The 26505-nt window shown below is 40.9% G+C and overlaps 1 protein-coding gene across 2 annotated transcripts in view; it reads right to left on the bottom strand.

The window, feature by feature from the left end:
* LOC139218877 (LIM homeobox transcription factor 1-beta.1-like) overlaps positions 1–23900 on the bottom strand; it is a 39196-nt gene extending 15296 nt beyond the window's left edge. Inside the window, exons 1-2 of one of the 2 annotated variants that reach the window (XM_070850605.1) lie at positions 23759–23900; positions 22184–22370 (exon numbers count right to left, since the gene is read on the bottom strand). In XM_070850605.1, the coding sequence (XP_070706706.1) occupies positions 22184–22370; positions 23759–23900 (329 nt within the window). The remainder of the gene's footprint in view (positions 1–22183; positions 22371–23758) is intronic. The other variant, XM_070850606.1, reaches the window with a different exon arrangement.
* Between the last annotated feature and the right edge of the window lie 2605 nt (positions 23901–26505).

Here is a 26505-nt window from a genome sequence, read left to right as displayed (position 1 = left end):
AAAGGACCAAGACTACACTGACCAAATACACACTACTGTGGTGTGCGTGTATCGTTTGTCTTTTTCTGTAGGATCTGTCTCCAACTTCTGCCGTTTGCACTCAAGGCTGTCAGCTCTTCCTTACATCAGTGCTAAACCTTTTAAAAGAAACAGCACATTTCATAAAGGTGATGAGAAAATTATGGTTGTCATGACAATAATTATTATATACGCTCTCTTATACAGTACACCCAATGCAACCTGGTGGGTTTCAATCAGGAGCAACTTGCTTACTGGCCCTTATGAATCCCTCCTATAAGCATTGGTTTGAAATAAGATGGAATCATATTCCCAGGCGGATAACGGCTGCGCCTCATCGTTGCTTCCTAAAGTGAGGACACAGCCTCAGGCCCACTGGCTGGTATGGCCGCTGCTCCAGCTGGCTGTCACAATTCCTTTGTTTTCTGACACACTGCTGTCTGTCACCACACAATGCCTTCAATATCCCTGCCTGCAGGATGCTAACCCCTCCTCCCCCGAGGCCAGCCACTCACCTGTGCTCCTCAACACTGCTCAACTCACATCAACACCCCTTTGATTTGCTCTTTTGTGGAGGTCCACATTGTTTTTCCACACACAGCATGGATTCTGCCTGTTCTCTTACATTCAGACATAGAGCGCTGACTAACGGAGAAAGCTTCAAATTAGCCAAATATGTCATTCTCAGACATACTTTTTGTATGATTTTATATGAGTGTAAAAGCTTGTTTGGATATGATGTGATGTCACTGCGTTATGATGGTGTTAACAGCAGATGATGGTTGGTCAAATCGATCAAATCAAGGAGCCACCAACAGCTTTTAGGTAGGTAATGTGACTGATGTGGCTATGTTTCACCGGCTCTTTGAGAGTGGTTAACCCAGTAACGTTAAATAAACACAGCGAAACTAGAAAACCAGTAAGAGCCCTGCCCAGCGACAGACTCAGCTAAGCTACCGAGCAAACACAACATCACAAAAGCTAAGAGAGGTCATCAGTCAGCAGCCGTGTACAAAACAAATGAGAATGAACAAACAGGCTGTTTAATGTTACATACAGTAGCTTTTATTTCAACTTCATGCAACTGACTGAACATCACCACATCTGAAGAGTATGAGATACAGTTTAAAGCTCCAGAAAAAAAAGCTATTATAGAATAAAAATCTGGGTATTTGCCAGAAAGAAAGGATCTAATGCAGCAACAACATCATGGGTAGCGTAGGGACCAGCATTTTTGGAGATTGACTCAACCCCAACCAGAGGGGAATACCAAACCACTGGAGTACATCTGCCATTAACAGATAAGATGTTATAGTACACCTATTACATTGTTTATATAATTAGAAATTTAAAGCAAGACTACATGACTTTAGAAAGTGCAAACACTCAATCTCTGAATAATAAAACGATAAAATACAATGGCTAAGACAGTGTTACAAAAAACTGGTGTTACTAGCTTTCACTGAAATCTTGGATTTCATGTCCAAGGCCATTTTAACAGGGACTCTAATGACAGTGATGATGCCATACAGGGACATGAACCTTATCATCAGTGCTGGAATAGAATTATTTGCTGAGCAAGTCAACAGTTATTGGCCATTTGTGTGTTAGAGGATAATAGACAGACCCACTGAGCACTGATACGCAGCTGCAGGTGAAAAACAAGGGCAGGTGTGAATTGAAGAATTTTGAAGGTAATGTTTTAGGGTGGGTTTTGAATACATTTTTTTGCAGCATACTGAGTTGGATTAAACTGGCTTTGTTCAATCAGGGAGAAACTGCTCCTTTCTCATCTCACAAACCGAAATCTGAAGTCCTGTTCCACATTACATCCATTCATTACATCCATCCAGATCCTCAGCCAATGCTTCTCACCTCTTCACCACTACCAACAATGTCCACACTCCATCGGGGATATTCCCACACAGCTCTGTATGTACCTCCACTTTCAGTGTATATGTTAAATGTACTTCTATATGTGTTTAAAATACAAAACTCAGCAACAGTCTTCCACTTGGAATTACAACATGTCGACAAGGTTGAAAGTCATTGAAAGCTGTACGAGTGAAGGTATGAATATAGCACTGTCAATAATTCCATTAATTTATCGTGTGTACCGCTTATCCTTCAGGGTTGCAGGGGGGCTGGAGTCAATCTCAGCTGACATTGGTGGTGAGATGTGGTGCACCCTGAACTGGTCATCAGTCAGTCACCAGACCAACTCATAGAGACAGACAACCACTCACACTCACTACAGGGAATTTAGTGTCACCACTTAACCTAACCTGGATGTCTTTGGACTGTGTGCAAACTCCACACAGAAAACTGCAGAAATACCAGATCAAACTGACCACATTTGAACCTGGAACCTTCTTGCCGTCAGGGGGCAGTGCTAACCACCATGTCACTGAGCTGCCCTGAATAGTTACAGTAGATATTATATTGTTTAACAATGATATCAATTGACAAACATCAAAATCTCATTGTCAAATAGCCATGACATTCATGCTTCCCATAGGATGAACTTCTTTCGAGACTTTAAATTATCAGAGAGTGTTGTTGCCTATGACCAGGGAGAGCATTTTTCACACATGGCTGTGTGTTGCTAAAAGTCACAGTGATAACAATAACGATGGCATGATCCAATATTATTCCACATGTCCTGTGAAATAAATGCTCCTGGTTGTTTGTATCTAAACCCAGGTTTGTGGTTGAAGAAATATAATACATCATTTTGTCCACAGACCTGGTAGACAACTGTAGGTAACAAAAACATTATCCTGGAGTGGCATAAACAGTGGCAGGGCATGGCAATATATTATATTCTGACTATGAGAAGCCTGTAACATGTTAAATTACCTGGAAAATGGACTCAAATGTTATCTAGCAACCTGCAGAGTCAAATGCTGAGGGACAATATTTGGATTTGACAATCAGATTAAAGAATAGAATGTGTGTTATTTTACATGACTGCATTAATTGAGTAATGCAGACGAGCATTTTATCATGTGCCTCAACAGAGCATCCACTGGCAGTGTAAAAACAGGTTTACACTGTTTTAAACAGGAAAGGGAATTAGTTATTCTTTATGTGTTACATCAATGCATCCACAGTGCAAACACAGATGTTTTCAAATGAACTTGGAATAAAATGTTACGCGCAAATTGGTCACAATGTTTGGGCCTCATTTAGTTGCGTGCATGTGTGTTTGTATGTTTGGTGTGTGTGTGTGTGTGTTGCTGTGAGGGTGGTGGCCTGTTCAACTAAACCACAGTCTACCCTGATGCTGGAAACAGTGACCCCATGTCTGTTATGTGTAACAATGGAGTAGACCTCTCTCATTTTGTTCTACTCCCATTGACACAATTTATGAAGGGGTATCATGACTTAGATTTTAAGCCCTTTTACCAACAAGACTTATTTACTTAGCCTGTTGCAAACTACTGCGAGAGGCCAAAAATGTCATCAGAGAACAGATTTAATGAGACCAGCAGCACATTATCTCATTTACACGAAGTGCTGTTAAACAAGCTCTTGCTCTGACATGTGCCGTATTATGAGGTTTTGGACCTTCAGTCATATGGCTCTGGACTTGAGGACTTGAGGGTAAAGTAGTGTCAAAAGTGTCTGACACGTCTGTTAATCTGTGTGTGTGTCTCTCTCACTCTGAGTGGGGGGGCCCCCTTAAAACAGTGCTGCACACAGAGACTGTATGAGAAGTGGACGTGAGATCAGATTTGTTTAAAGCCACGAGTTCAAAATCGTCTTTACAGCTGTCGCCATCTTGATTTTGGAGCAAGAGGAGACAGTTTTTCTGCCCCGTCTCTGATTGGTTAGATTTAGGCATGACCCATCTGTAATTGATAGGTAGCACGCCGCAAAGCATACCCTGCTTTATCATTAATTTTACTGTAAATGAAACCATAATTTAAACATCATGCTCTATAGAAGAAGACTTGAAACTAGACCATATATTCATTAGGAAATTGTTTAGTGAGGTAATAAAGAAATAGAGTCATTTCCTCAAGGACTACTGAGCTTACTTATATGAATTTTCATTCCCTCCTCACATATTTTGGTTTGGTCCAGTGTAAAACCGAGGTGTGGCCCAAATGCAATTTGACTGCTTAGTGCTTAAAAAAGGACGCCTGTTCTCATACCTCATGCTCAGCCATGCTAGCTGCTCTGTCAGGCTGTGCTTAAACACAGCTGTGATTTGAGGTTAATGCCTAGATGCTCACAGCCAGAGGGGTAACATACTAACATGCACGCTGATGTTTAGCCGGTGCAAAGTTTACCATGTTTACTGTTTAGCATGTCGGCATGTTAACATTTGCTTATTAGCATTACACTCAAAGAGAGGCATGTAGTCATTAGTTTATGATAAGGGTGCTCCAATCAATTGGCCACTGATCAGTATTAGTCATTATTCGCCATGCTGCGTTACCTCCTGAGGTTAAAAACAAAGATCAGCTGGGCGGACCAGACACTTATAACTAATTCCTAGTTTAACATCAAATTACTTATTGTTTTGATAACATAATATAACATAATTCTTAACAGAAAGACTAGTGAGTTCAAAATGTGTTGTGATACACAATACAATGTACCACTTAAGCTCAGCTATAGCCTTTTTAGAGGTAAATAACTGTGTCCAAACCTTATGTTGAATTGCCCCAGTTTTTCAACTTTCAACAACTTCACAAGTTCTCCTCCTGCCTTATTTAAAAAAGAAAAGATTATTATAGCAGAGAGTTGTTAAATATATGCCCTCATATTAATTTGCGTGGGTTAAAGGTGAGACTTCATTTCCATTCAGCATGTCAGTCTGTCTGAACCTGCTACTAATAAACATCCTGGAGGCACAGGGACTTAACACAACTTATAGCCTCATAAATAGGCAAGCCTTTGAGCAGATATGAAGAGCACTGGGAGGGGGGGGGGCTTTTGGAGGCAGACCTTATTTCCCAGGGGACCCCTCCTCCCATCCTTGGCCCGGACATTTGTATGAGGGAGAATACATCAGTGTTGGCAGTGCAGGTTGTTTCTGAATGTCAGTACCCCCTCCAGCCTCCACAGCCCTCCACTCCCAGGACACGACACCACTGCCGCTCCACTGACACCTGCTCTGACTCTGACTGGGGGGGCAGAGGAGCGATGACCTCCACCTTTATAAGCTGTGCTGCGGCTGATGTGTGTCTTTGTTTCAGACAGGGAAGAATCAGGAGTATGTGGGCAAGACGACTTCAGTGTATTCTCTCAGTCCATGACATTTTTCTCTAAACTTACAACTTCTGAATTCATCCCAGAAATAGGGAATAAAATTTTTAATTTTTTTGTAGTTATAATTTCTTTCTCAAAACTTACCTCAGGCTCAGAACTTTGAATGTATTTTAGTTCCCTTAGAACACTCACATCAAGGTTTTAACTATTTATTGCAGCCATATGCAGTTTACTTCAGCAGTGTGGCTCTGCTCATGGAATAAATCTGAGCAACTTTTGACATTCAAAGTTGACATAAAGCTAGATGCTAATACCAGTGGAGGCCAAGGTGGTTGAAGGAGTCCAATTCTTAAAAGCAGTGTATGTTTATATAGACCACCTAATGAGAGTGTATGGACCATGTGACTATAAAATGACTCCTGTGTCTTCCTATCTAACTACATATTGATTTACATATTATAATATAGTTATTCCCAGAATTATTTTCTCCTAGATGTTTGAGATTAATCTCATATGAGAAATGCTGACCAAAAAAAAAAAAGAGCACCACTTGTCCCTTTGATTCTCAGTGGATGTTTTCCAGACTAAAGTTTTTTTTAACAAAACCCAAACCTGCAGCATTCGCTCTGGGCCCGACTGCCGTTACTCAGTGCGTAAATGCCCCAGGCGGTGAGGATCAACAGTAGAAGTCTCAGTCACATATGAGTCTTTGCAGATTTGAGGTCTAATGTGACCATGCTGGTCAGATTACTGCTGAGGACTGAAGGCGTTCGTTTTTTGGCTGCACCAGAACAGTTAGTGACCAAAAGACTCTTTAAAAGGCGTTTGATTCGGTGGCGCCTGCAGTGGTCAGGAGGCAGTACAAGACTCACCCAAATGAAATCTGACAGCCGTCTGGGTCACAGCCAATCTTAGTATAAATGAGTGAACCACAAGAGTTCACTTACTGACATGGTTACAGGATTCATACCCTTTGTATAAAATAATAGAACCTGCATGGCCTCAGTAGACAACATCTAAATGATGTCTTGATATAAGATTGCTTTATTTAATGTTGGAGTTCTGTTATTCTTCAAAACATGTTATGAGTTTACAGGCTATATATTCAAAGCAGAGGGTAAGAATGAATGGATAATGCTATGAGTTTACTATGAGAAATTGGCCTTTTTTTTGTCAAACAATCATATAACATTTGGAGAAACGTCCTGCTTATACAGTAACAGTTTTTGTGAAGCAGCATACTGCTTATATAATGAACTCATGTAGTTTACATCTGATTTATAACTTACTTTATGTAGAATGTCATCAAGTCACTCTTTACATCTTTCACCTGTCATTCTTGCTGTGCTGTATAGACTGTGGGCGTGGGGGTGGAGGGTTAGAAATGTATATTTTTCTAATGTGGTGTTCACCACTTGCCAAAAAAAAAAAAAAAAAAACATTTCATTCTGTCCTTATCCCAGCCAACACCTACACACACACACACATTCAGCATACATACACATCCACAACACAAAGGTCCAAAAAGTCATACTGTCCAAGTTTCCAAAAGTATAAATATAAACACAACTTGCCATTTGTTACAACAGCGTTCAGTGTGAGTGAACAGCAGTGGTTTAATGATGAAAAACAGGGAGAGACAGCGAAGGCAGACCCAAAAAGAAGGTGGCCCGTGCCCCTGCTGAATGTCTGCTCTCAGGCTCTGAGCCTCATAAACCACTGCAGCACTTTAAACACCCACACTGCTGTGAAAAGATACTGCTCACTCTCTTTTATTGTTCAGCTCTTGTTTTTGTCATTTAGAGGGTTTGATGCAGTGAACAGCACAGAAAATGTTCTTATTAAGGATATCCCCAGGGCTTTAGCCTCTGTTTCTACCCAAAATAGCACTGTGTTCAGAAATAAAACCAAAAATGCAAAAGACTTGTTGGGGAATATGAATGATGATTAGATCCATGAGTTTAAAAGCAAAAAAAAAAGTACAATGACACACACATCTTCTGTATGCCACGTTAAAAATCAGTACAGACAAAAACTTGCATCCCTTTCTTTCCCGTTCATCAGAAATAAAGTTTTGTATGCCTCAAAACTTTCTCCAGCTGGATGAACAGAAATGTTAGCCATGTGAGGCTTTCAAAAGTCAAGGCAAAGATGTTAAGACAGAGTCCCTTTAACACAGGAGCTTTTCTGACAATCATCTGCATTTTTTCTCATGCAGGTATAATGTGTGCCCAGCAGAATTAGACTTATCCAGCTCACATGACCTCTATAAACGCTTGCAGACTATAATTGCGTAATTGGATAATGGTTTCTATATTTTAACGGGCCTAATTCTCCACTGTAGTGAACCTGGAGAAATAAATGGAGGGAAAATGAAGTGAAGTCTTTAGCACTACTCACACATGTCACATGTGTTCGTCCAAACATATCAGTCATCACAAAGGTAACTTCCACTGTGTTTATATGAAGATGCTGGCCTGCAGGTGAAGACATGAACACACACACAAACACACAGACATACCATTGCCACAAAAAGAGAGAAAAGAATGTGCTGCCTCATTATTTCCAACCTCTGACATGAGATCACCGTATCAAATGAGGACAGGGTGAGGATGTTGTGTCGAACAGCCATGAGACTGGTGGGGTTTTTGTTGTTGAGCTCAGCAGCTGCTCCTTGTGAGGGGGGAGGTGGGCTAGGTTCACAAAACAATGTGTTATGGCCCAAATGAACACAGACTGCATGGATATTACCTGACAGGCTATCTATTCACACAGCCAGCCTTAATCCAACCAGAAAAGCCAAAGCACAACTGTCATGGACAGATTAAATATCCAAGGAGCATGGTTGGAGATGGAGGTGTGGGTTTGAAAGTGCAAATGAATGACAATGCAAGAATAGAGGACAAACCAGTGGAAGCAGTTGATGAGTCAGATACATGCTTTTATGTGTCCCTCAAATTACCATGACTGACGTGTGTTTGGAAGAATCGATGAACACTGTTGCACCCTCAAACACGGAACATCGAGTGGTGAATTGTGGCCTGTTTCAGGGAGAATTTTGCTCCAGCTCAATGAGGAGAGCGTCTGTGTGTCCAAAAAAGGATATCTAAAGTTCTGTGCAGGATTACAGCAGCCGCAGAAATGTTTCAAATGAGACAGAGGTAAAATATCGCTTATCCCATGTCCTTATCACTTGCTTTGTGGTAAACATACTATTTTCTTCCTGTCTGTAATGTGTCAGCTGATACACAAATAGTTTGTGACAATCACTGGTGAGCCCTGGGTTCCAGATTGTCAAAAGTGATGCAGCATTGAAAAACAAAGATGTCATTGTTTGCGAGGTATATTTGAATAGTTTGGAATGATCCTCTTTAAGCTGCACATGGCAAACTTGGATTTTGGTGGCACCAAATGGCAGGAAGTGGTAACTGTTGGTATCAGAAATGCTATGAAGTGACATCAGCAAACTGTACACAGCATGACAATGTTTACCAAAGCAAAGGATAACTGCAAGAGAAAAACATAATCTAACACTAGTCATTTTTTAAAGCCACTATGTGAACTCAGCGATGGCATCAAAAAGTCCAGTACCTGGATCCAGCACTTAGATGAAACACTGATCAGATATATATATGTGTCAAATATAAGATAGTATATTATCACATGTTAACTGGCTCATCAGTTACGGCAGCTTCAAAGCTCCATAGCTGCGCTGTACAGAAGCCAGTTCCATGAGTTGATTGACATATAAGATCAGAAATAATAATATGCCAGGAGCCAACTGACATGACCAAGAGGCAGCGTTCACCCTGGACTGCTCACCAGTCAATCACAGGGCTTATTCACAATATGAGAAACGTAAACATTCCTGGCCAGTGTTCAAGATAGGGCTGCATGCCCAACCAATTTTAATGTCATTCAAACCGAGCACAAAAGTAATGCGCATGGTATGATACACAAAAGACATGGAAGCAGCACTGGCAAGACACATATTTATGTCCTGATTCCATGAGTGCAGGAAGCAGTGTTGATGACATCTAGAAAGTTGTCAATATGTAGATTCACAGATATAAGTGATAATTAAATGACGCTTCATTATCTCAAAGTCTGTTCATAATGAACTTATTATCCACATTATGACAGCCCAACAATACTTATCAGTGGCTGAACAATGATCAGATCATTCCTGACTCCTTTCATATTCCTGAGTGAGATGCACTCCTCAGTGCATCGTATCACCGTTCCACACAAACCCATGTGTACGGTGTCCATCCGAATATGTAGTCCAGTTTTAATGCATGGGGTTGCTGAGCCAATCATATGGCTGGTAAAATAGTACCACCATTTATCTATGAAGTCTCATCATGTTAGCAAACTGAGAAGAAGAGATCAGACAAATTCACTGCAGGCAGCTGTGAAAAGACGTGGAATAAAGATAAGGATTTTTTTGGTGATACACTGTAAAAAAAAAAAAAGATGTATTGGTGGTGGATTTCCTGAATCGTTGGGTCTCTCTCTAATTAAAGAGTTTGGTCTAGACCTACTCTTTTTGTAAAGCGTCTTGAGATAACGCTGTTATGAATTGGTGCTCTATAAATAAAGATTGATTGATTGACTGATTGATTGGTACAGTCACTTATAGTGTATTAATACTTATAGATATCAAATGTTGCAACTTGTTTTTATTATACTTTGTGTACTTTTTTGGAAAACATATCATTATTAACCCCTTACTGCCTGAATTTATTTACAATTATATAAAAAAATTAATTATTTGTGTTTTTGCATTCACGCAGATGCTAAATGAAGTGGAGATTGTTAATCTGAATATAGTATAGCATAGACTAGTGCAATAATAGTATAATAAAATATATATGTACATACGGATAGAATATATATATATTTATTTATGTATGTATGCATCTATGTATATATAATGTATACATAGAATATGCATCAACCGGCATTAGTGGGATACAGAGGCCACCTCAGATGCATCAAGACCGGAAGAGGTTTGAGGCAAATTCGCGACAACAGGCAACAAGGGGTTAAATGATTATTATGATATTTAAAAGTTTTTTAAAAAAAAAATTTTTTTAACTTAATATTAACCATGTTTTATTAGACATCTTGTTGCTCTTTAAATAGAAATATAGGTTTGTAATTACCAGTGAATTACATTGGCAATTTTGCCTCATAAGTAAGAATAATAATAACATGTGACACACTTGCTCTAATCATAAGATATTCTTTATTGGGAAGAGACGCCATCCTTAAATAGCTTTAAGCAAGTGGCAGGCTAAAACTCCCCAAGAACACTGTGTGGGTTAGCCCCCCTAGTGTCACTGAGGCTCATAGTATTGTCAACAGAGAGAGATCCCAGAGGCAGACATAATGTATGCTGCAGTGAAACCAGCCCAACAAGATTACAGACATCTGTTTGTCCTCATGATTAAAAAAAAGGGAAAAGATTTATGCAAATGACCCACAGCAGTGTAATTAGGCAAGGCATATCAATGAAGTAATTACTGTTACACTGGTGGTGGAGACGCGCTCTGACAACACACGCGTCTTCTTCCTCCTTCTCCAGGGAGAATCGGAGGCAGGACACGGGAGAAAGTGGAGAGAAAAGATGATGTGAAAAGAGGCACGGAGCAGGAGAGCAAACAACAGAGAATCATAAAAACAGAGTGAAGACGTGTGTGTTTGTATTGTGCGTGTGCCGTGTGTGTGTGTGTGTGTGTGAATGACTGAGGTCTCCTCTGAGAGCAGGAAGCTAATAACGTGGACAGCTTGGAGCATGCAGGTTTTGGATGAGCCCTTGGGGTCTTGAGTCGTCTCAGCCTGCTAAATGCCAGCCAGATTCCCAGGAGAGGCCTGCAGCGCTGATAAAACGATTAAAGAGGAGAAAAGGGGAGAGCAGAGGGAGGGAAGGGAGACACAGCCAACCACAGACGGGCAAACATGTATCTGTCTGTCAGAGCAGAGAGCTGTTGTCCTCTGAGCTGATGCAGCAAGAGAGCTTTCCATTTTAAAAAGAACCAACAAAAAAAAAGGGCTCAGCCATACCAGCATTTTTGACAGTAGAAGCTTGGACCAGAATATTTAAGGATTATCACAACTTGTAGTTTTGGCTATCCTTCCAAACAGCAATAACAACATCATCTGACAGGGCAAGAAACATGATCAATCAGGTGATTAGACCGGTTGGAAACAAACCTCCAGGTTAGTCAAACAGTGCAATGATTACGTTAACTGTCAGCAAACATCCATCACAGATTACCGCCCAACTCCCTGCTTCAATTTACTGACCTACTGTACCAACTGTGGTTGTGTGCACGTCATTTTCCTGTGCAATGAGGGAGTATTAATAACATTTCAGGTGTGCTCACTTTCAGTTTGACCTCCAAATAAAGTGCTTTAGATCTTGGATAAACTGTTGGCTCGTTTCCAACCTGTCTGATTGCCTGACTGCTTGTGTTCAAAGTGTTCCCAGAACTCAGCCGTTGCTTTGGTGAGTACAGTGGTATCATAAATAATAAATTCATGAAAATACGACTGAAGTTGTAATAAATCAGAATGATCCTGTAATGTAGAAAAAACATATATCTGTTTTTTTGCCTTCACCTCTGTTAAAGATTAGCGTAGCTGCTAACAACTGGTCTTTGGAAATTAGTGGCACAAAAATACCATATTAAAGATGTTAATGCTATGTGTTGTAAATGTAATTGATAGCAATGAAGAGGTTGGTTGGACTCTACAGAGTTCTGCTCATTGTATCTTTCGCCAGCGTGCATGGCATGTCTTCAGTTTGTGAATGAGTATGAAAGAATAGTCTCCTCCAAATTAGATCCCTCCTGTATGAATGATGTGTGAATGGGTGAATGAGGATGTAAAGCGCTTTGAGTAGTTGAAATAACTAGAAAGGTGCTGTACAAATGCAGACCATTTACTTCCTGGGGCAGATGCAGGGTGATTTGTTGTTAGCAAAGTTATTGTGCAGAATACAAGAATATGTAGCTGCATTATGGTTCATGTATGTGTGTTTAAGACAGGAGGAATGTCCCAACCCCACGGAGCTTTTGCTGAAATAACACACACACACCAGACAGGGTTGGTGCAGCACATCCCGCTGAGGAGGGGTGCCCACACAGACATGTAAGGTTGGCCAGCAAAACAGTTGTTCTGCTGCAATGCAAAGTGACATCATCTGGGAAGGCGCTGGCCAATCAAATATGTGCAAGTGGGCATTCCTGGTAGATTACTTTATAAGTTGAATACTGTACCTCCATGGTTACCTGACCATTGTGCCAGTGGACAACAAAATCTTGACATAGAGATAACTTTCCAGAGTTAGAATCTTGTTTCATGGTATTATAAATAGAGGTATAGCTTTTATACATGCAGACTTATGAGTATATTACTCAAACTGGCCTTCTTGGGTCATATTTCATCATCTCACTGTTACCTGAAACAAAATGCCCACAGCAAATAACAAAAAAACCCAAAAATGTCAATAAATGTTTGTACAGAATTGTCCAATATCAAACTTTTTGTCTGTAGTAGCGCTGTGGATGGTTTAGAGGACAAAGTGTCTTTGACACTAGAGACTCTCTTCGTAACAGCCTTGGTTTTAAAGTTATTGTGTGTTTTGATACTTGTGGTCGACCACTTGTTCTGGGGCTTTTGACCAAATTACACCACATGGTGACTGTCAATATAGTTAAATGTTCCACAACAAACAAGACAGTGGACCTTGAGTTTCCAGTTTGTTTCCAGATCTCAGCAATTACACGTGTGAGTACATTGTTATCATAAAGGATGGTCAGAAGGATGAAAATAAGACCCTGTAATAAACGGAGGTTATTCTGAGTTTATATATAATTGGTGGCAATGTGCCTGAAAGCAGCCAGTGTGTGACTAGAAGGATGCAGGTTATAAGCACAAAAACAGACTATTTGCTGTAGTGGGAAGTGAACCTAAACCAATAAAACAATCAGTAGTCTGACCAAGCCTTGGGTAAAGACATGACATAGTGGGGATTAATAAAAACAGTGTCCACACTATGACGTCTGTCTGTCTCATGTGAACTGTTGTTGTGAGGGACAGGGAGGATCTGGAACTCATTTTCTCTTTGGCTTGTCACTTGTAATAAAAATAATTAATTCAACAAACTTCTCGGACATGCTGTCCCACCCTAGAATGCTCTATAAATCCGACTGTTATGGTCCACATGACAAAATAGCCTGACCCCCCCACTGCCCACCCCCTGGTGGCATGGCGGTTTGGCTCTGCTGCTGCAGCTCGATCTTTGATCCCCAGAAGACCCATTATGAATCTACTGCATAAAAGCTTTCATGTCCGGGACACGTTTAGAGCTGCAGCTCTCAATACTCCAACGTGGATGAAGTGCAGAGTTGGTGCTGGGGTGGAAAAGTCAATGTTCACTGATAAAACCATGAGTAGTAAGAATGTGGTATGTCTGCTGGAAAGTAAAACCCACGGTCCAGACGCCATTTATTGGCTATTGACTTTCAGTCAGGCATAAAGACAAATGCCAGGGGAGTACCCACAATCCTAAAACCAGCTGTGTGACGTTGCATTCTTCCTGTGGTTATTATGTCATGTAACGAACATCTTATTAGTATACTTTTACCACCCACGAAAGTTCCTTTTCTATGTTTTTATCCTTCTGCAGTTTAGGATTAAGACTGATGAATACACACATATGATTATTTTTAAGATGTAGGAATAACTGTTAAGTTGGACTATAGATAATATGTTATATAGGCATATATGGATATATAATATGAACATAATCCAACTGAAATCAGAATGGAGGAAAAACCAAAATTCTGTTCACCTCAGTTGCATTGGGATAGAGGCAGACATTTCAAATACAGATAACTGTAATAAAAATCTGCTCACTGGATATTTAATAGTTACAATATAATACATTACAATAATCCAATTCCAATTTAGATCGACAGATTGACAGAGCATTGGTGAAGCCACGTTCACCCTTTGCACATTAAAACAGAAGGGTAATGAATGCCTGTGTGTAACGTTGCACTACGGCAATATGCACACCTTATCCAGCATCATGAATTATACACCTATCACATTATTGCTATCACCAGCCAGTAATGTGTCTTACTATAAATAATTGCTCCAGGGTCAGTCAGCCGATGACAACAACATGATAAAAACGAGCGGTCTTTGAGAGGAAGGTGACGCAAGAAGCTGAGCTGTTGGAAGGAGTGAAGTAGCTTTTCTGACTGTAAAGTGTATAGTTGGAGTCATTCCCTAGATCGCTAAGCTAGACGGCAGCATTGTTAGTATGTAAGCCGAAGCTCCCAGTCTGTAGCCCCACCCAGGCCACCGCTGATTTGTGCATACAGCACTTACTGCACTGTGGTTGAGGAATTCTTACGGTTTGGCAACTAAAATATTTAGTTATGGTTGCAGTGGTTACAGTAAAAAACAAATGTCAACATTTTCACTTTCCACTGGTAGGGCCGCTGAAATGTCCAATACAAACACAGATCCTAGGGCGAATACTGCTCCATATTAGCAAACTTAACCAAAGAAACACTGGATTTTTGTGCCATGACCTTGGTTAGGTATAATAGCAGTTACAGTCATGTATAATATAATAATTAGGATTACGAACTACAAGATGGCGTGGCGACTATAGGCCACCACACCTTTTGCACATCTCTTGTAGTGGCTCTGGTATTACAATAGCATTAGTTATCTATCACCATACCTCTCATACTGTAACACACTAACAAACTACACACACTATGTTTGTCAAAAGGCATTTCTTGCATTGTTCAGCCTCGTTCTGCTGTTTTTAGAATGTCAGAAATTTTAAAATTCTCACATTCTACAATATTTGCAGGGCAGGGCAACTTATGGTGGGGCTGAGTTTGATGGTTGATCTAAAACTTGGTCAGCTCAGGTAAGATTGTGGTTACAGTTAATAAAAATGCTTAGATTAATTGTAAGTCTAAAATAGTAGAAGTCAAGCATGCTACATCCACTCAAGCATCCCAAACTGGACCCTTACAAACCCTACCCTGCTCAAAAGTAGATATTAACACTGAGCACAAGCCACCACTCTCTAAACCTCCATGAACTTTGGAGCTATAAAAAGAAGAATTATTAGATTATTCACACCGCCCACTATGTTGAGACAAAAACAACATTACAGTGAGGATAGTGATGTAATGATGCACCTCTCCCATTACTAGACAGGTTTGGTGGGCCTGTGGTGCTGTGGTGTGGTAGTAAGCCATGATTGATGGGGTGGCATGAATGTCCAGAGGCAGATTCATCATTCTTCTCTAAGAGTGACAAGCATTCATCAGAGACGGCCTGCAGCCCATTCCTGATTTGTGCCTCTCACAACTTTCAGAGTGTGTTGCAGCGTGGTAGATGAGTGCCAAGCTCTTCTGAGGAAACACTGTTCACTTCCTGAATACCTCGGACACCTAGCCTTGTGTAATGCACCAGGTATCTGAGTGTTCGTAGAGAGAGAGTAATCCAATGTATTGTGTGCAGTGTCCAACAAATTCTGTATGACATAATCCATGGAACCTTTATGGTTGGAAAATGTAAAATAGTCACCATTCTCATTTGTGTTCTAGTCTTATTTAGATTTCTTCCTTTTAGTTTTGAATTGATTCAAGAAAAAGAGATTGTGAGCTCAAGCTAAAAGCTGTAAATTGTAAATGTAATATTCACCAGACATGCACATGCATCTTTCAGGGATTTAACCAAATATGATGACATTTTTCAGATATGAACAGACAATGAACTCTGACCCATCTGGCCCATTTTGTTTTCAGCAGATGAGTTGTGAGGTGCAAAATAAAGTAAGTTTACCTTATGATGTGATTCTGATACTGTGGACTGCACAGAGCTGAAATTAGGGGTCGTCTCTAAAATGTATGCAAGATGGCCAAAAGAGCTTGTCGGATTTTTTTATGGCTTTCTACTTGACTTCAAATCAACTTTACATTAATCCTGGCCTCCACACATTCTAGACACAAGCTACAGTTCTATGGATTAAAATCATGCAATATTCTCCTGTTCAATTTCCACCTAGATCTAATCTGACATCAGATGGTTTATTACAGGACCATTTGGGAAGTTGTCCCTAGAAACCGTTTGTAAAGGCAGGCACGCTCAAAAAAATACTTGGCAGGTGATTGGATGAGCGGTCTAACGCAGGCAAACTTCAACCAATCCAATAACAGAAGCCAGTCAGCCTCTGAGTCACAGCCTCCCAATGTATTTAACGGTTTGAGAATGAGTCTGGAAAGGCAAAGTTTCAGGACAGTAGTATTTTCCTCAGACAGTAGCAGCATCCTGACATTCTGAGCTGAAAGCTCTCCCTTCACAGCTCCCTCTACTCCCCCAACTGTTTCATGTTGCCTCTGTTTGAAGTCAAGGTGGGGTCATAGGACCAGTGGCATAAATCACTGTAGTTAGATGATGTTAGAGACTGTGGGAGGAGGACAACCTGTGGCTGCCGGGGCAAGAGTCTGGAGAGGCGATGAAACCCAATCTGCAAAGTTTTCATGAAGGCTTGTTTTTCTAGTGCAGAGCTGGGCCGTTGATCAGCTGTGGTATCCAAACAGAACAGGGCTTTAAGGAGCTCCTGCTGGTTCCTGTGTTATTTCTTTGGCTTGACTCTGTACACCCCCCCTCCTCTTTTCTTTGCCCCCTTCTCCCGGGGGGATGGAGCGTGTTTAGAGTCCCGGACAGCCTGCTGTGTCTGAGTTCAGGATTTACTCCTGAATCTTCACCTACAGGGGTCTCGGCTTTGATTAATGCTGAAGACCCCGGGTCCTCTGGTTTCTAATCAAATAAACCTGCTAAGTTTTACAATGACATATCCCACATACCTCCTTGTTTAAAAATGACAAATGGAAGGCTTATACAGAGAGGCAAGAAGCCAAACAATTAAGATTAAAATTAGAGACAACAAAGTCAAAAAGTGCTCACAGAGAAGAGGAAAAGGCACCTGGACAGATTATGTGAAACACTGCGACTGACCAAACACGATTTAGATCTTTTCAGCACCAGTTTCTGATAATATGAGCTTTCCCAAAATGACAATGAAAAATTCTCCCTCTGTAAATAATGGCATGTATCAACTAAGTCTGCCTTGGGTAGGCTTATCAGAAAATATCGCAGATTTTGGCAGGTGGGTCAAAAATGTACAAAGCTGCATTCCGAGTAAGTTCTTAATAAATCACAGAAATGTTGTGTGCAATAGTCCACCCTCCACCTTCTCTTCCCCTTTCTCTCTCAAAAACACTCACCTTGAAGCACACTGTGGTGCTCAGTCCTTGTCTCTGTCTTTTTCTCTGTCCTCGGGCCTGACAGCAGGTTGGGTTGGGTTCAGCTGGTTGATTAACGCTTATTTTCACTGTTCCGAGAAAGTGCGGATTAGCTCTCATACGGGCCTGGTGGCTGCAGGTATTAAAAAAAAAAAACCCTGATCCAATACACATTCCTCCTCTCTGCCATTGAGTGCCGTTGTTGTCCATAATCTAATAAAACACATGAATGAGCTGCACTGTTGCACTGGGTGACATGTTCCTTCATCACCATGAGCACACACTGTAGTTTATACTCATTTTCACATACACCGTCCAGCTGCCCAAATGCTCACTGTTTTGCCCCCAAATGCAACGTTTCCTCCCGTTTGTGTAGCGTGAAAACTACAGCGGCTAACTGCTCAGGGAAATGAAAGGATTTCTTGACAATAAGAACGCGTATGAACTTCGAATACAAAAGATAGATAGATAGATTTTATTTCTTTTTGCCATTTTATTTACTTTTTAAAATACGCAGTGAACTATTAAAAATGGAGACCTGGTGATATTGATGCTGTCTCCGCACAATGCAGTGAATTATTTAGTTCACTGCATTGTCTCTAATATCTTGTGCAGCGCTGGACACTCTTTCTCATGCCACACTGATGGCTGGTATGCAGAGGAATTTTCTTTTGCAATAGACGGCAGCAGTGGTAAGTCCACCTGTGCTGTCCACCATTGTAGTTTGTGCAATTTTCCATCCTTCTTAAAAAAAATCTTTATCTAATCTCCAAATCAAATATCTTTCCAACCTTTAGATCTTAGGTTTGATTGTGCGGTGTAAACTTTCACCTCCAAAATGACACAAAATGTATTCAGCTGAATACAGGTAAGCAAAGTACTTGTGGATATGTAAAATAAACCAGAGCTGAAGTCACCTTTAAATGGATGTCCTTGTGCTTTACAGGGAGTTAATGGAACTGTGTTTCTGAGTACTCACAGAGTACTGCTAAAATGTTTGCATGTGTTTTTTCTTTCCAGGCTGTAAAAACATCTACAAGCTACAGAGTGGGAGAGTTAACCTCCTCTAAGACTGAGTCGCTGAAGACCGAGGAGCTTTGACTTCACGCTCAGCCACTCTTTTTTATTACTGTTACATAAATATTTTTCTCTCTGAATGGCTGAGGAAGATGAGGAGAACAATTTAAGCTCCAGTATAAAACCCAGGGGCCTATGAGAAATCTTCCCATCACTGGCTGTGAACCTGCTCCTGAGCTGCACTTGATTAAAAACAACATTTAATAAGAGGATGCCCCCACCAGTCAGTGTCCAGAAAGCCAAGAAAAGCAGCACAGACACAGGGTGAACTTGTCAGAACGATGCAGGTGAACACTTTATTCTAATGTCCCCTATTTAGGATTCAGCATAAAGACAATTATTTACTGGTTTAGAACATACTATAACGTAGGTGTAAGCAAACACAAGATTAATCAATGAATCAATCAAGAGTAATATAGAAATAACAACCCACTGGTACTGGGGAAGTTGCATTGGTGCGTAAGGAGCTGACTGAGGTGTCAAAACTAAAAGACTAAACATTAGTATCGGTGCCTTGAAGACCTCATGAGCATCTTCTGATACTTGGAAGTGTTTTCTGATCTGCCACAACTACAGTTAATGTTTCTTTACTACAGATGGTGTTTATTTCATTCTGAATTTCCTGTGGCTGTTTGAGTGCAGGCTTCTGCTGTGTACCCAGAACCTGGAGAATATCAAGGTCAACAGACTCAGCAGGGATGGGGAGTGTGTGTTCGGGAATTCATCACACTATATTTTCCCCTCAGTTTCAAAATGAAACCGGTGTGTGTGTGTGTGTGTGTGTGTGTGTGTGTGGGTGGATGGGGGCGTCTTTTCCACACACTTTAATTAATGATAAATAAATTCACAGATGAAATTGCTCGTGAGTGAGTGTTTTTGTGTGAAAAATAGAAACAGGCGTTGAGAACTGAAGGAAAAGCATCAATGAGGACATGACCTGTGTAGCGACGGTGGTCGCCAAGGTCAGAATGCAAACATCATGCTTTTGAAGTGAGCGTTACGCCTCTCTGGGCTTGGACTTCTCAGATTTCACGCTCAGCTCAAGCTGACTGAGACAATCTGACTACATCCACAAAGGAATCCAATTAGAGCCTTAATTATAAAATCATAAAATCATATTGTAAAAGAGAAAGAGTATCATTTTTTACGCTTCAGGACCTAATCTATCGTTCACACTGAGTTGATGAATGAGGTTTATAGTGAGAATCGGAAGTCTGAGGTGTAGCATGGGTAATGTAGTGTTGTCAGAGAACAGAGAACACTAGCTCACTTGTTGTATTTAATTCATAAAGGAACAAGTTCCATTTTACTCTCATCTAAGAAATAATCAGTTGTGTGTATGTAATTTTTAATATCACTCAAAGTTTGAAATATTCCTAACATTAACTCGTGACATTACTCACTGAAGAATGTTTTATGTCTTTATTAAATCACAGCCTATTTTGTTATTGTAACTTATTTCCTATATACAGTGAAAGAGATTAGCTCGAGCAGATGGTAAACACATGATCAAAGCTGAACACGGCACATCAAACACAGAAGAACAACTAAACTAAATGAAATATATATTACCTATTGATTTATTTAATCAAATTCTGGAGTCTTTGGTCACCCATTTTCATTTCAAATTCTATTTAAATTTCAAATTCTAGGGTGAGATAAATAAGGATTTTGAGCATTTTGCTTTGCTAAAGGCAGATAGGAAACGTTTCCATGTGCTTTTAGTTCATCTAACATAGATTTCAGGGACTCGTTACATTCTATAAAAGCTAAGTTCAGTCTGGCTGCCTGCATGTTTCAGAGTTGATTTGAACATGTTAATGATCACCTTTGAGACCCATATGGGATTTGCTCCTGACCTGCAAACCACATCCGAGCCTATTGAAAACCAGATGAAGCTAGGCCTTGGCAAGCTGGGCCCCTCTACTGTGAAATGACCTGCCTGAGAGGATCTGGCATACAGCTCTTTGAAACACAGTCTTTGGACTTGCCTTGTTTTCGATGATCCTTACTCTGTGTCTTCTCGTGCTTTTCATGCCATTTACTATCCTAATTTGTTCAATTGTATTTTATTTCATTTTACTTTATTTCACCTTCATGTTTTAATTTCTTGGTTTTAAGTCTTATGTGAGTTTCATCTTAAACCTGCAGCTTTCATTTCAATCTTTCACACCTCATAAACAAATGTTTGCTGGTGGAAATATGATCATTTTTAGAAATCTGTACATCTGTACAATCCGTATCTGCCTGCACTAGGAAATTCAGTGTTTTTGCTGAAAGTTGAAGTCTCTGCAGTGTTATGAGAGATACATGCAGCCCATTGTAGGTCACAAGACCTCCAGCACGCAGCGGTGACACATGGCAGCGAGTGTTTAAAGCTCCAGGACTAGACAAAGACTCTCTAAGACAAGCAGACAGGCTCACAGAGAAACCCAGCAGAGAGACGATCTGACAGTCAGACGGCCCGCTGTCAGCACGCTGCCCAGGCTGTCTGGAAAAAACCTCAATACAACAGGCAAGACCACCCAGCTGCAGGGTCCCCCTCCAACAACACAGCTCATATCACTGTTTAGCCAAAACCACATCAAATACAAGGAGCTGGGATCAGAAAACATTTTGACTTAATAGTTTTTACTCGCCTGTAACTCAGAAATAATCAACACTACACACACTGTTCCAGTGCTGATAAAAGCACAATGTGATGTCCTGCATTTCTATAAAATGTGTATATATTTGTATGTAAAACTTTTTTTACAGACCCTTTAGATAGGCTTACACACCCCCCACCACAGTTTGCTACCAAAACTATTCACATCCAATATAACTCTGTCTAGCTGGGTGCTGTTTCATGGTTTAAATCATTCAAATTTTAAAATATTGCCTCCTGCACACAACCACATATACTACAATAATACATATTTGTTTTAAAGCCCCCAAGTCACGCCCAACAAATCTCTAACTAACCTTACACATTAAGGCAATGAGTTTTCATGTGACAATAAAGTCATCCAAGCCTCTTCTCCTCATAATATTAATTCAGATTTTAGTAGCGTCAACATGGATATATTTACACATAGAATAACAGGGAAATAAAAGGAAAAAGGAAAATTCTGTAAATTATAGATTATATATTAAATCATCTACAGAGAAACAGCCAGAACTGCCTTCCTTCTCCTCCTGTCTGATTTGTAAATTGTGACCATTACATCCAAACAGCAATGTTTTCATTTCAGCCTGATTCACCACTGATTGAAACGTGAGTTTTTTTTTTTTATCAATAAATTGGTGGATTGCTCACCCTGAAACTCAAACTACATGCTTGTGAGGAGATGCACACATTAGCCTTTAGTAGGCTGCACGGCTCAAACTGCGGCCTGAGCTCCTGAGGATGTTTTAAATACTAGCTGCTGCTGAGTTCCCTCCAGCAGCCGGCCCGGAGGCCCGGCGCAGCCCGGCGCTGGCCTGCCGTGCAGGGCCAGGCGGGACTGGAGGGGGGGGGGGGGGGGTCTTACCGCTGGTAGTCGGCCCTGCAGTACAGCCTGGTGTCTCTGCAGTAGCAGGTGGCGGTGAGCGGCTGCTGGCACGCGCTGCACTGCAGGCACTCCTCGTGCCAGGACGCGTCGTTGACCCGCATCAGGAAGCGGTCTGAGATGATCCGCGTGCAGCCCTCACACACGGCCTGCTGGGGGGGGTCAGCGCCTGAAAGAGAGGAGGGAAAGCACTGAGACAGGGGGTGGGGTGGATCGCTGTGTATTATAGTCTGTGACGGACAGTGTGTTTGGAGGCCGCTTCTTCCAAATCACAAGTATAGAAATAATCATTTTCTGAAAGAGTACAGCTTCTAGATGAATCAAGCACCAATGAAAAGTGTTCCCACTGAGCTCTGTGGATCATCCACACGGATCCCCAAAACTGGACAAATAAAACCAAAACTATGGCTGCAGAAAGTGTTTTTTTTTTTTCTTCCATTCATTTAATATTGTTTTTTCATAATGAGAAGTCTTTGGTTCCATTGTTGATCTCCTGTTTAATTCACCGTAGGCTATTTTCCCATGAATGTGTCATATGAATAAGTAAATACAGTAACAATATTGTACCTGCTTGCACTGACTGTAACATTTATCCGGCCGGTTTATGTGTTTTTCTTCTCATTTTTTCCCCCTTGCTCTCCATTATACTATGTGAGGAGCAAAGATAAGGCTATCACAAATCTGCAGCCATGCAGCCTTTATGTCACGGCCAGCATCACCCTGCTGCCTGCATCAATAGAAGTATCCCGTAAATCACCATGGCGACATCAAACATCAGCAAGGCCTCAGCATCAGTTCACACTTGAGAAAACCTGTGGGAAAGTCCTCTATTTCCATTTTGTTGACAGTTGAAAGTTTAAAAAAGTGTAAAAACAATTCTTGGCACCTGATTAATTCAGACTCTGGATCAGTTTCTGAGTTCTACATTATTTTTTTGGGGAAAAATACAAATATTTTTGTGCAAGAAATGACTTTTTTTTTTTCCTTATTAAATGTTGTATATAAATGATTTAACAAAACCAGGTACAAAATACTGAGATGAGACAGACTGGGAATGATGTGACACAGCTTTATAACTCACCGACCGACTGAACATGAAACACTAGTACATGAAGGAGTCATGTCAGTACGACACATGGTGGTTAATAATAACTGAACTTTTAGCTAATAAAATCATCTTCATATTTTCTCAGTGAGCGCTAGAAAATAAAAAGCAGGCCGATGCAAAGAGCAGAAAAAGAAACTGATGGAGAAGTGGGGCTGGACGTGAAAATCCTGTTCCAATTGATCTGACAACAGAACCACTTTTTTCTGTCCGTAATTATCCGATTGATGACGTTAGAGAGAAAGATCCATGCAATCCATAAATGTAGCATTAGAAGAAGAAAAAAAAAAGTAAAGTAATAACAACAGCATCTAGTTCAAATAATACAAATAGAACTTAAAACCTAATGGCGGATGGACAGAAGAATTAATAGAATTAATACAAAAAAAAAGAAAAAAGAAAGAAATGAGTGCTACAGTGCGGTGAAGAGGAGAGAAAGCAGCTGAGCTCACCGATCATCACATCCAGAGAGCTGGCCTCGGTCCGCAGACGGTCCTCTATCTTAATGTCGTTCAGCATCCTCAGACCGGCGGCGCACCGGAGGCTGCTGGCCGTGCGCCTCTCCGCGCGCTCCACACTTGTTGCAGTTTCCATAAACCGGCCTGTGCGGGCTCTGTCACCTCTGACACCCGCAGCCCGGAGCAGGGGGCGAGGAGGACACGCACCAGTCTGTAAAATCCGCAGAGCAGAGACCTTCCCCAAGTGTTCAGTCTCCAGGAGAGAGCGGCAGAGCAGGACGCATCAGCTGAAGTAGATCCAGAGCAGGGAGATGAAAAGGCTCCAGCAGCCCGGGACTCGATGTGCCATCCTGCGCGTCAGCCTCTCTCTCATAGAGGGTGAGTGGAGACAGAAGCCCTCCCCCAGCTGCCCTCCGCCCGCCGAGCGCTTCCCCACCGCCCCGCACTGGTATTGGTGGATGGATCCGCCTCTAGGACTGCTGTCCCCACGCACAGCTCACCATCACGGGAGGACACTGGCCTCGATTTAAAACAGGTAAGACGACAGGTAAAACCCTGCCTCACCCCCTCCGGCCCTGAGCCTCCCCCCTCCCCGGAGCTGCTGTTGGCTGTCCGTCACCTTTCTGCCCTTTTAGGAGCTTAGAAACTTGAAACGTGCCAGTACAGTCAAATGATATAGAGGTATAGAGCTGGCAATAGAGGCGGATTCCTACACACACACACACACACACACACACACACACACACACACAAACAACTCACTTTGACTTCTTTTAGGGCCATTAGAAATAAAGGATTCACCATTTCTAAACGTGGAACAGTCCTGACCGCAGGCTTACGTGTAGCCCTCCAATTTTACAGTGAAAACTGAAAATATAATTTTTAAACATTTAACTGAATTTTCAAATATGAAAACTCTGAATACTTAAAAAAAACCCTGCTGGGGGCCCTGTCCATACTGTGTGTATAACAATAGGTATCAGCTTGACAAATATCATGCTGTAATAATAATAATGATAATAATAATAATAATAACAATATATATATATAATTTCATATATATATTTGCTTATATAGGCTATATGGGTTCAGTGGGAATATATTCCATATCTGTGGACATTTCCCTGACGTGTAGAATTTGAAATAAGGCCCTGTGACTTTGAACAATATGAGCTAAAAGATTAAATCTGTGCACGTGCAGCCTGATTTTAAAATTTGCATATTGGCCCCTAACAACACACATCCACGACCTGAAATATTAGCCGCCGATAACATCACATCATTCTAAACGGCAGAAGTGATGCGGAGACGATATCCGGCACTTCTAAATAAAGCGCCGCAGATTGATCAATCCTCCCCCGCAGGCCTCATATCAGCTGCGCGGAAAGCAATAAAAAGCAATATTCCTCCGCTGTCTGCTCTTTTGTTCGCACTGCATCCCAGATAGAAATCCTCCTGATATATGAGCAGCAGCGGGAGGAGCTTTATTAACGGGAAATTAAATATTAAAGATGGGTCAGATTCTACTGACGAGGCGCGCCACGGTAGACCTGTCCTCTGTGTCATAGCAATAACATAATAATGAGTGTATTAATGAGGACTGACTCTCCAGCACGCAAGGAACTGGAAGCCATGGGACAAATACATGCAGAAAAAAATAGAAATAAACAGCTAAAAACAGAGGATTGTTGCAGAGGATGTTGATAAGAATTCTAAAATGTGTTTCTTAAAGAAAGATTTCAGTAGATTTCAAGAAGAGAAAAGGAGCCATGAAATTGTGTCCACAGTACAAGTGTTGTTCTTTATTTGAAAACAGACTTTACAGACTATGTCATTCAAATTGTGAAAAGAGTAACAGCGCTCATCTTGTCAGCACTGATTTATACTTTAGTGAGAAATCCTTAGAATAATGACTGTAGTTGTGTCAGTGCTGGTCTCAGACCTCACATGGAGAAAACAATGGTAATATCGGGCCTTTACATCATGGACACCTTATACATTAAAGGTGTGCAAGGAGGGATGTTATTAAATATGAATTCACATAATCATCTAAAAAATACTTAAGCTATTCTTTCATTTCTATCAGCTGAAAATATGTACAGTTTCATGTTATACAAAAAAAAAAGAAGCTTTTATTGAGAATTCCACTACGGATACACCAGTAGCCAGTGCTTATTAAAACCCCTTTCATCACATCCAGTTACCTGTATGATAAGGAGATGGTGTGTGTACACCCGGGTATAAAATCAAACTAATTTTTTCCTGTTTGTTAAGGTAGATCATTTCAGAGAAGGGCAGGGTGAAGTCCACCTCCACACACGGCCAATCCTGACGCCCTGTGGTCAAAAACTGAAGCTCACCAGTAATCCAGCACTGTAGAGGAAATGCAGAGCTCATCAGAGGATGGGAGAAACCGGTGAGCTGAAATGAAGTTAAATACAACAAAATGATCTCAAGCTGAGTTAAATACAGTGCATCACATCTTATATATCTTTATTCAGAACTAAGGAATAAGACTGGGTCAAAGATAGGCGAAAGCTTTTCAAATGAAGAATAGAGTCTAATGTGACATAAGAAGGGCCAGAGCCTTGAGGCTTTTTTGGGGGCAGTAGTCGAATATTCCCTCTCTTTTCAGCTCTCAGAGGCAGTGTGAGCACCATCGATTCAAGTTTTTCTTTAGTTACTAGAGACTTTATATAAATAAAAAAAAAAACGATGAATATGATGAAACTTGTAGCGAA

This window comes from Pempheris klunzingeri, chromosome 19 (assembly GCF_042242105.1).
Source record: "Pempheris klunzingeri isolate RE-2024b chromosome 19, fPemKlu1.hap1, whole genome shotgun sequence".
Classification (NCBI taxonomy): Eukaryota; Metazoa; Chordata; class Actinopteri; order Acropomatiformes; family Pempheridae; genus Pempheris; species Pempheris klunzingeri.
The sequence above is the reverse complement of the archived record's forward strand: the minus strand, read 5'-3'. Positions and strand labels throughout refer to the sequence as shown.